The sequence below is a fragment of the Aquarana catesbeiana genome, linkage group LG03 (genome assembly GCF_042186555.1).
Source record: "Aquarana catesbeiana isolate 2022-GZ linkage group LG03, ASM4218655v1, whole genome shotgun sequence".
NCBI lineage: Eukaryota > Metazoa > Chordata > Amphibia > Anura > Ranidae > Aquarana > Aquarana catesbeiana.
This window is the reverse complement of record NC_133326.1, coordinates 405035768-405051483: the sequence shown is the minus strand read 5'-3', so window position 1 is coordinate 405051483 and position 15716 is coordinate 405035768. Positions and strand designations below refer to the sequence as shown.

Here is a 15716-nt window from a genome sequence, read left to right as displayed (position 1 = left end):
CCAAAGCTGCCCCTTGAGCCCGTGCTACCCGCAAATTGGGGTCCCATAGAAACACTGCCAAGCACAGAAATACAGAAATACATTGCTGTATTCCCCGGCCAGCAGGGTGGGGGCGGAGCCAGGAGCTCCACTGCTGCTCTGACCCCACCCCATGCAGCTTGTATGTTTGAAGCCGAGATCGGAGTAGGAGCGATGAGAGTCCCGCCCCCAGCCCTTTGCAAGCCCTGCCACTGGACCCCTGAGGGCCCCCGAACCTTGATGTCTGAGGGCCCCGCACCTGTACCCCTGAAGGCCCAGCACCTGGACCTCTGAAGGCCCTGCACCTGGACCTGAAGGCCCCGTACCTGGACCTCTGAAAGCACCGTCCCTGAATCAATGAGAGCGGATGGTGAGCCTGGCTGGCTATGTAGGTCCTTCTCCCCATAGACTGCCTGTTGACTGTTATCCTAGCCCTGACCTGTTGTTTATGAACAGTATAGCTGTACACTGCTGATAGGTAAAATTTTAAAATGGTTACTTAGTTGATCACCTCCTGTACTCTGGTCTCTGGTTATCTCCTGTATTAGATCCACAGTCTGTGGTTACCTCCTGTGTTAGATCTGCAGTCTCTGGTCATCTCCTTTACTAGATTTGCAGTCTCTGGTTATCTCCTGTATTAGATTCTCAGTCTCTGGTCAACTCCTGTACTAGATTTGCAGTCTCTGGTTATCTCCTGTATTATATCCGCGGTCTCTGGTCATCTCTTGTATTAGATTTTCAGTCTCTGGTTATCTCCTGTACTAGATTTGCAGTCTCTGGTCATCTCCTGTAGTCCGATTCTCAGTGAGCAGTAATGATGTGCAGTAAGCAATGAATGAGGAAGCAGAAATTATGTGTTGAAACCTCTAACAGCCAGTCAGTGATCGGTAATAATATGCTGTATCCTCTGGCAACCAATTGCAATTGCTGCCTGATCTGCTGCGGTAAACTGATTTTGAGTCTTACTGCTATTTGTTATATGTCTAAGAATGGTTGGGTGGCCCAAGAAGATATTTGCCCATAGCCCAATCAATATTAAAGACGGCCCTGACCAATGTAATCAACCATGTCTATGTTAAGAAGTAGTCTAAATAAAATTAAGTAAATGTATAGGGGCTTTATATTTTCAGATATCATGATTAGAACTAAAAGCTTTTTGCGTTAAAGCAGACCGTTGATCTTTTGGCTCCTTATAATGTTTTAAAGTCTTAGGGGCTGATTTATAAAGCAGTGGTATGGCAATACCAGGCACATATCACTTCTTTAAAATGGGTTGTCACCACTTTTTTTTTAAAGCCCTGCAAAGGGCTTTACAAATGTGTTTTGAGCTTTCCTGCTTTGCAACTCTGAATCCAGCAAAGTGCTACTCTTCTGAATGAAAAAGTGTAAAAAAAAACAACAAGGTAGAAGTAGAGCCCAGTCATGTGACCTGTTAAAGTCACATGATGGGCTTTCCTCCAATCAATCTGTATTAAGCAGAAAAAACAAAATCCACTCTCCATTATAAATAGCCCCCTTAGTTTATGTCTTTAATATAAAAAAAAAAAAAAAAAAAAAAAAAAAAAGATCAAAACAAAAAAACCCTGTTGTTTTCACATTTCTTTACTCATCAGCAATGGCTCAGTCAGGCAAATGGTGCCTGACATCAAGCAGTTCTGCTGCTGCCTTTTTCTTATGACACAATTTAATAGTGTGTGTGCGTTTCTGTGAGTTTGACCAATGGTCATGAGGTAGTCATTGATGGGGAATATCTTGTGCCCAAACTATGGTTTTGGTGCACATAAAAGAATCCAGAAGGAATATGCACACTACTTTAATAGGTAATACACACATCCTGTTATAGAAATGTTCATATTATCAGTGTGCATGTCCACATCACACACTGTTGCCCTTTGATTTCAGCTTTTATTATTTCCAGTGTCTCTGACATTTTTTTTTGCCTACCAAAACACTGTACCCACTGTCCCCTGACTGCCATAGTGGAGACAAACTCCCAAGCAGATATTAAAAGCCTATTTATAGCTTATAAATATGCAGGAGTTATGCATGTGAGAAACTCTGCACTTTTCAACTAAACACCAAACTTTTAATTGAAGTGACATTACATTTAAAAAAAAATTCTATTCAAGTATGTATTCTAACTTGGAAAAAGTACCTTATATTGCTCCCAATCACCTCCAAATCTACAAATTCCTTTTTTTTTTACTTCCTTTTTTTGTTGTGATTTGACTTCCTGTTAGAGGGTGGTTATGTTTGCTTTTCATGATCCTGCTGTCCCAATGTATGCTGTCCCAATGTATGTAGGGACATAGCTACCCCCTCTCTTACTTGCTTCCGAGATGGACTAGGGACATTGAATATGGGATTTGTAGTGTGCATAGAGCAGTACACATGAATGTACACACAAAATGGCAGTGTCTGCACACACACACTGACTCCCTGCTGCATGAGTGTGAATGAAATGGGTAAAAGATAGCTTTAGCTCCCTTTCTTCATCTGTAGAGAACTCTTTAGATGTGTTTTACCTTTTCAGGGCTTAATTGTAGAAGTCTGAAAAGGGCAAAACATGTCTGAGAAGCTCTCTGAGAAGTGGAGAACAGGAGCTAAGGCCATCTTCCGCCCATTTCATGTACACTCATGCAAAACAGGGAGTCAGTGTCTGTGTGCAGGCCATTTTGTTGAAGTCTACTGGAACTTGATGAAGCTGATCCTGTCTGTCTTTTTCCAGCCTATCCACATGCTGATACAAGTTTGGGGTGGGTGGGGGGGGGGCATTTGAGCGGTGCTATTTTCACTGTTTTTGGCTACATGTGTAATGCACAATGCTTGTAACAAACAAACAGAAGTGGGGGAAAAGGGATGTTCAAGAGCTCATGGAGGACTTTAATATTAGGCTGAAAAAACACAGTAATAAAAAATTTTATGAAAAATAGATTACATTACCATTTGTTAGTGAATGTGCATGAACCAGAAATGATTTAACCTAAACTAACCGATACATGAATGAGCCAGTACTTCGTTAAAGTTAACCATTTTGTTATGCATATAATATAATTTATTTAAAAGTACACATTGTTTATTTTCTGTATAAGAACTAAAACACTTTCTGATGTACTTCTAATTTTGGCAACTAAGACTAACCTTGCTATAACCTTATTTTCACATAATAAAAATCACAACACTAGAATTATTCCTCCAGGAAATATATTTTTAAAAAAAGTATTACAAAGTTGTGAGCTTCTGGTGTTCACTTTGTAATGTATAAATGATAAACCTGAATTACAAAAGAATACAATGTTGTTCTTATTATCTGTGTATGACTTTTTGTACTAACCCTTAGCAATTTAAGATGTAACATACCTTTGGAAAATACAGTTCTGTGGAGACTACATTGTATTGCAAACCCGTAGATGAACCTCTGCATTTCAAGTGAAATAAACAGGAACGCAGTCTTGTGATCCCTTTGAAACCATAAAAATAACTACTCTGAAATGGTAATTTGTTTGTTAAGTATATGGATGTGCATTATCATTGGGTATTACTTATTTTTCTTAATGCTTTTATGTTTGTACATAAAAGATTGTTTCATGCTGAATACCTGTGTTTCTGGAACAATAGGATTCCGTCTTGGGGAAGAGCTGAAGAAGGTGGAGAAGGGAGAAGAGATTATAACTGGATCAGGCCTCACAAAACCACTTAAATCACAGCTAGGGATGGTATTTTCCTCTGTCTTCATTGCCAGAGTATCCATAGCATAAAAGCTGTTCCATGGAAGCCAAACTGTTCTTTCTTGGTTCATGAAAGGAGCTCTCTCAAAGTGAAGTGTCAGGGATGCTCCACCATTAGCTATTAAATCAAACCTAGAAAGACAAATGACATACATTAAAACATAATATATATATATATATATATATATATATATATATGTACGTATATACACAGTATATATATATATATATATATATATATATATATATATATATATATATATATATATATATAAACATTTCTATATGTGGTATCCATACCTCTTGCCTGTAGATGTCATCAATTACAATTGTTACAAGTATAATACTTTCTATATATTTCTCTGTACAAGTTAGTTGCAGTTCTTATTATTATTTGGTTGCCTGAACTGATTATTAATTGTATAACTACTCTCTCTCCTAGACTACAGGACACAACAGGATTGGGAATCAGAATGTCTATGCTAACTCACCAGTAGCCTGCACCTTTTCTTCCACACCCTGGTGAACCTGAAATGTCTTTTATTGCTTGTATTTGTATGGCCGAGAATTTCATATTTGCTAGCAATCAGGAGGACTTACCTACTGCTAGAAGGCATGCTTTAGTTATTTACTACCTGTGAGCAAAAGAACAGCATATTTTCTAAACTCTACCAGTAGCAAATGTCACTAATGACACAGCTCCCATTGCATTACCACTTGCTGTCTAGGACAATTTTAAATTTTTTTTCACACACATTAAAATCAGCATTTTAGCAAATTCTCCTCAAACATTATATATTTTTTAAAGCAGAGGCCCTGGAGAATAAAATGGTGGCTATTGCAATTGTTTATCAAACACAATTGTTTTTGGAAAAAGTACACTAAAACTAATTTTAGTGCACACAAACAGAAAATAATAAAAAATAAAATAAATTTTGGGCAAAATATAAAATATGATTTTGCGTTGAGCAAATAGATACCAAGCATGTAAAGATTTAAAGTGTGCATGCCTGGGAAATGGTGACAAACTATGGTACCTAAAATTGCCCATAGGTGATGCTTTAAAAGCCTTTACAGGTCATTAGTTGACAGTTCATCATGAATTATGGCCCTAGAATTGTTGCTCTTACTCCAACGTTAGTAGCTATACCTCACATGTGTGGTGCAATTACTGTTTACATTTGCGTGCTGGACCTAAATGCGTGTTTGCATTTGTGTGTATGCACAGGGGAACAGGGGTGCTTTTATTTTATTTTCTATTATTATTTTTCTTTATTTTATTCAAATTTATTTTTTAACACTTCATTTTTTTTCATTTAACTTTAATGCTATCACAAGGGGGCTAACAAGTGCCATTGTGATAACTTTGAGCAGGTGACAATTACTCTTTATGGAGACATCAAGAGACTATTAGACCCCTGACATCTCCTCTGCCCTTCAAAGCAACTAATCAAGCACAGATCATGCTGGATTAGCTTACTGGAACACTACAAGGGTTATATGCCTTTTCCTGTCTAGAGGCCAGTAAAATCATTTTACTTACCCAATCCTCCATTCCCCAGTGCTGGGAAACAGAGAATCTGGTAAGTAAAACGTGCAGTTCAGCTTTAACTAAACAATACAATACAAACCAGGCTTTGAAAATGTTACTGCTGATTTTTAGTCACTGTTACCCTTACACACAGCTGCTAGTACATGGGATGAAGATGTTGAAGTTTTTCAATTTACTTGCATGCCCAGTACAAGTATAATTATGGGACATTCTACAAAGCAAATGACAAAATAAAATAATGTAACCCTGTTTTACTACACTACTATAGGATTAGACCTTGAGAGAGCACCAGATACAACCTGCACATGAGAATCACCAAGGAATTGTAAGAACAAAGCAAAGACTACATGAACTATACTGGTGGCCAGGCATGGACATTCAAGTACTTACTGCCATTTAGACCCCTTTCATACTGAGGTGTTTTTCAGGTGCTAAAGGGCTAAAAATAGCACCTGTAAAGCACCTGAAAAATGCCTCCCCTGCCACCCCAATGTGAAAGCCCGAGTGCTTTCACACGGGGGGGGTTGTGCTGGCAGGACGTTAAGAAAGTCCTGCAAGCAGCATCTTTGGGGTGGTTTACACTGCTTCTAAACCGCCCCTGCCCATTGAAATTAATAGGCATCGCTGCTGAATTGCCTGCAAAGCGCTTCAGTAGCAGTGCTACATGGGCACATTTAAACCTTTCTTCTGCCACTAGGGGGGTTAAAAACGCTAGCGGCCAAATGGTGCCGTTAAAACAGCGGTAAATCGCCGCTAAAACTAGCGGTGCTTTACCGCTAACGCTGCCCGCGTCTCAGTTTCAAAGGGCTCTTAGTCTTGCATTACTTGTCAGAGTCATGACATATCCAATCTCACAAACATTTTACCACTCCAGGGCTATATCCTGATTCTGCATGGGAGAAGTTTGCTATTGCTATTGTAGGACCTTTCCCAGAGGCAACTGTGGACTACTGATTTGCTATAACTTTAATGAATTCTTACAGTAATTTGCCAGAAATCACGTCTTAAATATAATATCTGTTATTATAGTTACGTTTCTCTACATTTCTCCTAAGCATGGAAGGCAACCCAAAGGAATCAGTGTCTGACAATGGATCATAATATGTTTCGTCTGATTTTGAATTATTCCTGGGAGATGAATATAAATATTGTGCTTAGCAAAACCTCAGTTTATTACCTCCAAGAAAAATGAATGATTGAGACATTCAACAAAAACTCCTGGTTGGCCATTAGACTGCAAATCTTACAGTAAAATTTTAGCAAGTTTTTACCTCAGAATTCTTGCAAATGAATAGACATTCAGCTACATATGCATCACCTGTTAAACTACTACATTGTAGATGAATGCACCCTAAACTACATGTTGCAGACATACAACTCCCACAAAGTCCAGAGTCCCTGGAATCATCAGTTGCTAAGACAAATAAAAATCAGCAAGATAAAAGTAAGGCATATACTGATGAGTGAGAGAAGTTCATATTTAACCAGGATCATTAGTTAGGATTAAGAAACCTGAATTATTGATACGTTGACAATCCATATTTTCCAAGTAGCTTAGAGTGGTAAGTCAACAAGGACCATACACCTACTGCACACTTTACATGTTACACCTCTAAAGAATGTACATGAAATGACACTCATCTTATGCCTAGGCTGGGATTTTGCTTGAACTGTGGGTGGAGATAACTCCTGGGTGAGACCTGAGGGCCATGTGTTGGACACCAGGACTTTACATTGATGTGTTTTTTTTTTAATACTCTTTTGTACTGTAAGGGGAATATGTGGGGTTTATATCTTTGGCCCATAGATGTCACAATTTATAATTGTTACATGTATAATACTCTCTATAATCTGTACATGTTAGTTGCAGTTCCTGTTCATGTTTTATTGAACATGTTATTAACTACTTCCCGAATGATGGCTACAGAGCGGGCTTCCTTTGCCAGGAGGGTGTCTATTGACGTCCACCTGTGATCGCGCTGCCCTCCCCTACCAGCGTGCTCTGTAATTGAGGAGTCCTTTGGACTCAGCTGATTACAGATCAGGACTGGAACTGACTGCACTGGTGTGAACTAGAGCCATTGGAGTACATAGAAAACACTGTGCATGCATTTTTACGGCCAGTTCACATGCACTCATACGTTCTGGATCAGTTTTTTCTTACAGTTCACACCACACGCAGTTCCAGTGCAGTTCTAGTGTGTTTTTGATACAATTTGCTAGGTTCCGGTACAGTTCTGTGCAGAAAAAATGCAGCACACTCTACTTTTTCTCCTGCACCAGAAACTGACTGCACTGGTGTGAACTAGAGTCATTGGAATACATGGAAAACACTGCATGCATTTTTAGTGCACGGAATTGCATCTGGTGTGAACTAGCACTTAGTGCAGAAAAAAGCTCATGGAATTGCATCTGGTGTGAACTAGCACTCAGTCCATATGGTTCAATATTGAGTTGGCCCACCCTTTGCAGTTATGACAGCTGCAACTCTTCTGGGAAGGCTGTCCACAAGGTTTAGGAGTGTGTCTATGGAAATGTTTGACCATTCTTCCACAAGCACATTTATGAGGTCAGGCACTGATGTGGAAGAGAAGGCCTGTCTCACACTTTAATTCATCCCAAATGTGTTCTATCGGGTTGAGATCAGGACTCTGTGCAGGCCAGTCAAGTTCCTCCACCTCAAACTTGCTCATCCATGTCTTTATGGACCATGTTTGTGCGCTGTGCGCAGTCATGTTGAAACAGGAAGGGGCCATCCCCAAACTGTTTCCACAAAGTTGGGAGCATGCAATTGTCCAAAATGTCTTGGTATGCTGTTCCCTTCACTGGAAGAGGCCAACCCCAACCCCTGAAAGACAAACACACACCATAATTCCCCCACCACCAAATGATTTGGACCAGCGCACCAAGCAAGGTTCATAAAGACATGGATGAGCAAGTTTGGGGTGGAGGAACTTGACTTGCCTGCACAGAGTCCTGACCTCAACCCGATAGATCACCTTTGGGATGAATTAGAGAGGAGACTGCGAGCCAGGCCTTCTCATCCACATCAGTGCCTGACCTCACAAATGAAAGAATATTCAAACATTCCAATAGACACACTCCTAAACCTTGTGGACAGCCTTCCCAGAAGAGTTGAAGCTGTTATAGCTGCAAAGGGTGGGCTAACGCAATATTGAACCCTACAGACTAAGACGCTATTTGAAGTTCATGTGCGTGTAAAGGCAGACGTCCCAATACTTTTGGTAATATAGTGTGTGTGTATATACAGTTGTGTTCATAAGTTTACATACCCTGGCAGCATTCATGATTTCTTGACCTTTTTTCAGACAATATGGATAACACAAAAACTTTTCTTTCACTTATGGTTAGTGTTTGGCTGAAGCCATTTATTATCAATGAACTGTGTTTACCCTTTTTAAATCATAATGGCAACATAAACTACCCAAATGACCATGATCCAAATTTTTCATACCCCAGTTCCTAATACCGTGTATTTCCCCCGTTAATATCAGTGACAGCTTGAAGTCTTTTGTGGTATTTGTGGATGAGGCTTTTTATCTTCTCTGTAAAGTTGCCCATTCCTCTTGGCAAAAAGCTTCCAGTTCCTGTAAATTCTTGGGCTGTCTTGCATGAACTGCACGTTTGAAATCTCCTCAGAGTGGCTCAATGATATTGAGGTCAGAAGACTGAGATGGCCACTCCAGAACCTTCACTTTATTCTGCTGTAGCCAATGACAGGTTGACTTGTGTTTTGGATCATTGTCAAGTTAGAATGTTATGGCTGATATATGCAAATGTTCCTCCAGTAGTTTTTGATAATATACTGCATTCATCTTGCCAACAATTTTGACCACATTTCCTGTGCCTTTGTAGCTCACACATCCCCAAAACATTAGCGATCCACCTCCGTGTTTCACAGTAGGAATGGTGTACCTTTCATCATAGGCCTTGTTGACTCCTCTCCAAATGTAGTGTTTATGGTTGTGGCCAAAAAGCTCAATTTTGGTCTAATCACTCCAAGTTACTTTGTGCCAGAAGGTTTGAGGCTCGTCTCTGTGCTGTTTGGTGTATTGTAAGTGGGATACTTTGTGGCATTTGTGTAGTAATGGCTTTCTTCTGGCGACTCGACCATGCAGCCTATCTTTCTCCAAGTGCCTCCTTATTGTGCATCTTGAAACAGCCACACCACATGTTTTCAGAGAGTCCTGTATTTCACCTGAAGTTATTTGTGGGTTTTTCTTTGCATCCCGAACAATTTTCCTGGCACTTGCGGCTGAAATTGTAGTTGGTCTACCTGACCGTGGTTTGGTTTCAACAGAACCCCTCCTTTTCCACTTTTTGATTAGCGTTTGAACACTGCTGATTGGCATTCTCAATTCCTTTGATATCTTTTTATATCCCTTTCCTGTTTTATACCGTTCAACTATCTTTTCGCGCAGATCCTTTGACAATACTTTTGTTTTCCCTATGACTCAGAATCCAGAAATGTCAGTGCAGCACTGGATGAAAGATGAAACAGTTTAGAAATGAATGGCTGTGTATTGAGTTATTTTGAGGGGACAGTATATTTACACTGTTACACAAGCTGTACACTCACTACTTTACATTGTAGCAAAGTGTCATTTCTTCAGTGTTGTCACATGAAAAGATAGAATAAAATATTTACAAAAATGTGAGGGGTGTACTCACTTTTGTGAGATACTATATATACATATAGCTATATATATATGTATATAGATAGATATCTATATATCTACATATATGTATATAGATATATAGATATATATACATATCTATCGATAGATAGATAGATAGATAGATAGATAGATAGATAGATAGATAGATAGATAGATAGATAGATAGAAATCTGGTAGTTATCTAAAAGCACACAGTGTGGTTTGGAAAACATATATAATTAGGGGTTCCCAGCAATTCACAAGATGTCTCTAGAAGTGATGCATGTGCTTCCAACATGTAACTTTTTTATTAACTCTATTAGAACCTAATAAAACCGCCTTTCTAACCATCTAATTCTTCCTTACATTCTTAATGAGCTTAATAGTAGTCACATGTTAGAAGAACATGCAGCGCTCCTCTCTCTTGTATAAATGGTCTGTGATTATCTGACTTAATAGTTTGCTTCACAGTTGATGTTACAAAGACAATTCACATTATATCCTTAATCCCTACTGTGCCCAAATAGGCACTTTTTTGCTAGTTAATAGACGTTGTACTTGACTCACCATTTGTAATGGTATAATTATATTTTATAAATGCACGACAGATGTCGTTGCAGACTTATTTTTAAAGCTGCATGCACCCAGGCTGTTATCCTTAACCTGACTTCATTACCTAGTAATGATCTGAAACATGCATGAATGACAAGAGGTCAAGACTGGCTGCATACCTAATTCAGGTTAGAGACTTACTATGTAGTAAAGTCAAGATAATGATGAAAAACTTGCACCTTTAAAAAAAGTCAGCAATAACATGGCTCATATTCATGTTCTTACAAGCTTCCTTTAATATGTTATTAGACACATGGTCAAGGTCATTTGGCTATAACCACATGCATGAGTTTGTTGCCCAATCCAGCATGTTATGATATGACTGATATGACCTTCTTAGACATGTGCATTTGTTTTCGTCCGAATGCATTTTCGTCTAAATTTTGGGTATTTTCGTTATCGTTTTGACAAACGATAACGAACGTGCAGAATCCGAAAACCAAAAGATCCGACATAAACAAATGCTTTATTTTTCTTTTCATTGCGGCAACAGTTCGATATAGATAGGAGATTCGACATGACGCTGACAATAGCGTTCTGTGTCCGTCAAACCTGTGGTCGAATGTGCCTAACCTTAGCTCTATTAGTCCAAGATCATTCTACATAGAGAGAAAAGATTCGACATAGAGAGAAAAGATTCGACATGAAGATTCGATGAAGCAGTCGCCGTGAGCGCACATTTATGGTCAAATGCTCCGCCCATAGGCTATAGAAAAATTCTAATGTTGGTTGACTAGTAATAATAATTAGTAAATATAATTATTACTAGTGTCATACAACATTAGAATTCTACTATAGCTTGTAGGCGGAACATTCGACCGGAAATGTATGATTGCAGTGTTGTACAGTTTAGCTGCTCCATCGAATTTTCTTAGAACATTCGACAGACACCATAAGCCTTCAATGACAGATTCGACCTTAATTATTTCGGATTTTTGGACGAATGCATTTTTTAACGAAACGAAATAAATGAAAACGAATTTCGGGAGTAACTAAATTAATGTATTTTTCAGACGAAAACGAAATTGAGAAACGAAATATTTCAGTGTGCACATGTCTAGACCTTATGTTATGTTTGTATGTATGTACATGTTTATGTACCTTCCATAGAGTCTTTTATAAGACTATTTACTAGGTGAAGCCTTGTGTATGTTCACTGTGATTAATGAGTAAGGTAAATACTGAATTTTAAACATCCAATCCTGTTTTGGGGTATATATTTTATCTTCTTTTTTTTTTTGTTCCCTTCCAATGCTTGGGAGATGATCTAAGGCGCCTTTCACACGGACAGCTGTTCTGCCACAGTTAAAAGCATATAATATGTTCTGTGAAATTCAAGACTCCAGGCACTGCGATCAGCTGCATTTGTACAGTAAGATTACCTGCGTTTATGTGCGTTTACATGCGGCTGCGTTTAGCTGCATTTAGATGCATTTGGAACATTCTTGCCATTTCTGATGTGCTTCCTGTTGCTTTTCTTTCCTTGTTGCTGCTGCTATCCGCAGGAGAAATAGTACACTGCGATTACCTGCAGTTATGTGCAGATAGCTGCGCTAAATTGCTCCTGGACGCAGTCAATTCTATTTTTTCTATCTGCACCAAACCGCATGTAACTAAATCGCAGCTAAACACAGTGTGTGAATGGGGCCATAGGAAAGCATTGTGTGCTTTTAGCTGCGGTAGAAAGCTAGAATATCCGCAGCTAAAAGCACAATTCTATCCGTCCGTGTGAAAGGGGCCTTAGGCTGTATGCACTGTAACAGAAAAGTATAATTCTCAAGGGCAACTTTGGTGACAACATATTCTGCCTTCACATATTTTGCATGTGCAATTAATTGTTTTACTGTTACATTACTGTTAAATTATTACTTTTCTTCAATACAGAAAGCAATACCCAAAATCTGATTAATTTTAACTGTTTCTAGGTAGCTTTGGCTGTGACACCTGTTTTTTTTTTTTTTTTATCTAACAGTAACAGGTCTGAATTGAGTGGTAGAAGTAAAAGCCACAACATATCTAAAAGCTGTAAGAAAGTTTACTCCTATAAAGCTGTATGCGATGATAAAGATCTGTATGATTCTCATGGACAGTGACACAGTATTCTGTCATCACATATTTAACATGTGCAACTTAATTTCTTAAAGTTACATTACCATTACATTGCTTGGCTTAACCGCTTGCCGACCAGCTGCGTCATTATACTGCAGCAGGTCGGCACGATCCCACAATCCGTCGTAGCTATACATCGGTTCGGGGGATCAGGTTAGCAGGCGTGCGCACATGCCCACTGCACATCAAGGGTGCCGATGCTCGTGACCGCTGGCCACGAGCGATCGCGAGCACGAGGGACAGAACATGGAAGTGTGTGTGTAAACACACAAATCCGTGTTTTGTTGTGAGAGGAATGACAGATCGTGTGTTCCTATTAGCTAGGAACCACGATCTGTCACTTTCTCTAGTCAGTCCACTCCCCCTTCAGTTAGAATCACCTCCCAGGGAGCACAGTTAACCCCTCAATCGCCCCTAGTGTTAACCCCTTCACTGCCTGTGACATTTTTATGGTAATCAATGCATTTTTATAGCACTGATCGCTGTATAAATGCCAATGGTCCCAAAAATGTATCAAAATTGTCCGATGTGTCCACCATAATGTCACAGTCATGATAAAAATCTCAGATCGCCGGCATTACTAGTAAAAAAAATAAATAATAATAAAAATGCTATAAATCTATCCCTATTTTGTAGACACTAACTTTTGCGCAAATCAATCAATATACGCTTATTGCGTTTTTTTTTACCAAAAATATGTAGAAGAATACATATTGGCCTAAACTGAGAGAAAAATTCGCTTTAAAAAAAAAAAAAATAAGAAAATTTATTACAGCAAAAAGTACAAAATATTGTTTTTCTTTTCAAAATTGGTGCTCTTTTTTTGTTTATAGCGCAAAAAATAAAAAAATGCAGAGGTCAAATACCACCAAAAGAAAGTTTTTGTCGTGGCACATGATTTTTTTTTTTTTTTTTTTTTTGTAGCAATAATAGGCCTGAATTAAGTGGTGGAAGTGGAAGAGATCTAAAAGCTATAGAATAGTTTACCCCTATAAAGCTTAAAGCCTTCAACTTTTTACTAAAGAGCCAGTGGCCAAGCAGTTCTTAACTATTGCATGTGATCTTTTTTGCACTGCCCCACTGTAATAATAATGTTTATTATAAGAATACTTTAATAAAATGTTAAATCAAAGTTCATAAAAACACTTCAAAACAACAGCTCCATATTCCTGAGATTAGGCTGTTTTTACCCTGAAATAAAAATTAAAGTCTGTTTTTTTCAAAGACTATAGCTACACATGTAACACAGTGGTTGGAGAGTATGCAAGCAGCTTGACTGGGCTGAAATAAAGTTCAAACCAAGCACTTGCTGTTCAGAGGTTTATCTGAACACCAAATATTTAGGGTGTTAAGTATGGATGAATGTGACAGCTTCTGGCTGTCAGCGGTTGCTAAGGAGGCAGTGGGTTCTTGTACCCACTGTGTGCTTACCAGCCACAGATGTCACCTGGTCCATTTACTTACATTGTTATGAATCCCTGACCACATAGACAAATGGGTGGGGATCAGAGAGGTTTACACCATTGCTAAATGGGAATTTGTAAAAATTTGGGAATTTTAATGAAAATTTTTAGCATTTGTACTTGTTCCCCAGGATAGTGTCCTGCTGATCAGGCACCTTTAAAGTGCCTGTTCAGCAGAATAGGTGGAACATTCTGAAGCAGAACATAAGGTTTGCAGCATTGGAAGTAGTTGGTAATGATGGACGGAGACTGTAATGGTGACAGGCCAGCAGTGGGGACAGGAGCTTGTAATGGTGGCAGTCCAGCAGCGGTGGAAAGAGATGGTAATAAAAGCAGGCCAGCGGTGATGGAAAGAGCTGTTAATGGTGGTAATGGTTTTGAGGTATAATCATTTGTTGTGGCCAGAGTAAGAGCAAAAATGTATTCCTTAGAAGCAGCTGCAGAGGTTTTCTACTGATTTCTGATCCAGCACTGGTTCATTTTTATTAAAAACAGATGTTTATAAGTGACAGATTTGTCTCTGTACCACAAAATCTCCCACTGTATTGAATGCCTTCACTGAAAGCACACTGTCCCCATTGTGTACTGAGCAAGCTACAGACAGTAGTCCAGCCTAGACACCCAAAATCCTGGGGTCCTTGCGCAGGCACTTCAGTATTAGGGATGTGCTTAAGGTTCTGTCCAAACACAAGATCAGGAAAAAGCAAATGGAAAGTAAAAGTGAAAAAAACAGAATGAAATGGGATAGACAGATCCAGAGACAAAAACAATGTGGAAATGTGGGGAGTGGTGAGGATTAATGGGAAGAGGGGAAGGGGAAATAAAAAGGGGGAGAACATAAGGAAAGAGGGAAAGGGACGGGGGTCAAATGTTATCCACTCAACAGCTATCACAAACTCTGACAGTTGGCCAGATATGACTTGCTGTCCAACTCAAAAAGCTAAGAACAACCCTGATACAATGATAACATGATTCAGGACATCAAAAAACTAACATTACCAATAGGGATTACTACCATTATTACTGGTAGATCTGAGGGGGACATGCAAGGGAATTAAAAAACAGCATTTTAGCTTGCACATGATTGGATGATAAAATCAGCAGAGCTTCCCCTCATTTCAGATCTTCCCCTCAGATTTACAGCGACTGCAATTCCAACTGCACTTCTACTGCAAAGGGGATTTGCCTTTCGTAAATAACCCCCATTGTGTCCATCCGTTTTCCATTTGTCAGTATCATCAGAGCAGATAAACAAAACCCTTGTAAATTATAAGATGAATAAACTCCTCAGTGGGTGTTTAGAACATATTACTGTCAGTGTGTTTAGTGTAAATAGATTTCACTAAAGTACCATGTACATTGACGATCTTAACATCAAGGAAAGTAATGCTTTGCAATGAGATTTAAACACCAGCCCTAGAAAATGTTCAAAATCAACAAAAGCAAAGAATTCTGTCATCTATGGAATGCATCCAACATTTTATGTGGTCAGCACAGAAGGTGGACTGATAAACATGACAGTACAACATTTCCACGCATATGTTACCCCTTTTTT

The 15716-nt window shown here is 38.9% G+C and overlaps 1 protein-coding gene across 6 annotated transcripts in view; it reads right to left on the bottom strand.

Moving 5' to 3' along the window:
- Nucleotides 1-15716, bottom strand: part of TENM2 (teneurin transmembrane protein 2) — a 2056834-nt gene that overhangs the window by 144659 nt on the left and 1896459 nt on the right. For all 6 annotated transcript variants that reach the window (XM_073620699.1, XM_073620701.1, XM_073620700.1 and 3 more), the window contains one exon: nt 3617-3878. In XM_073620699.1, the coding sequence (XP_073476800.1) occupies nt 3617-3878 (262 nt within the window). The remainder of the gene's footprint in view (nt 1-3616; nt 3879-15716) is intronic.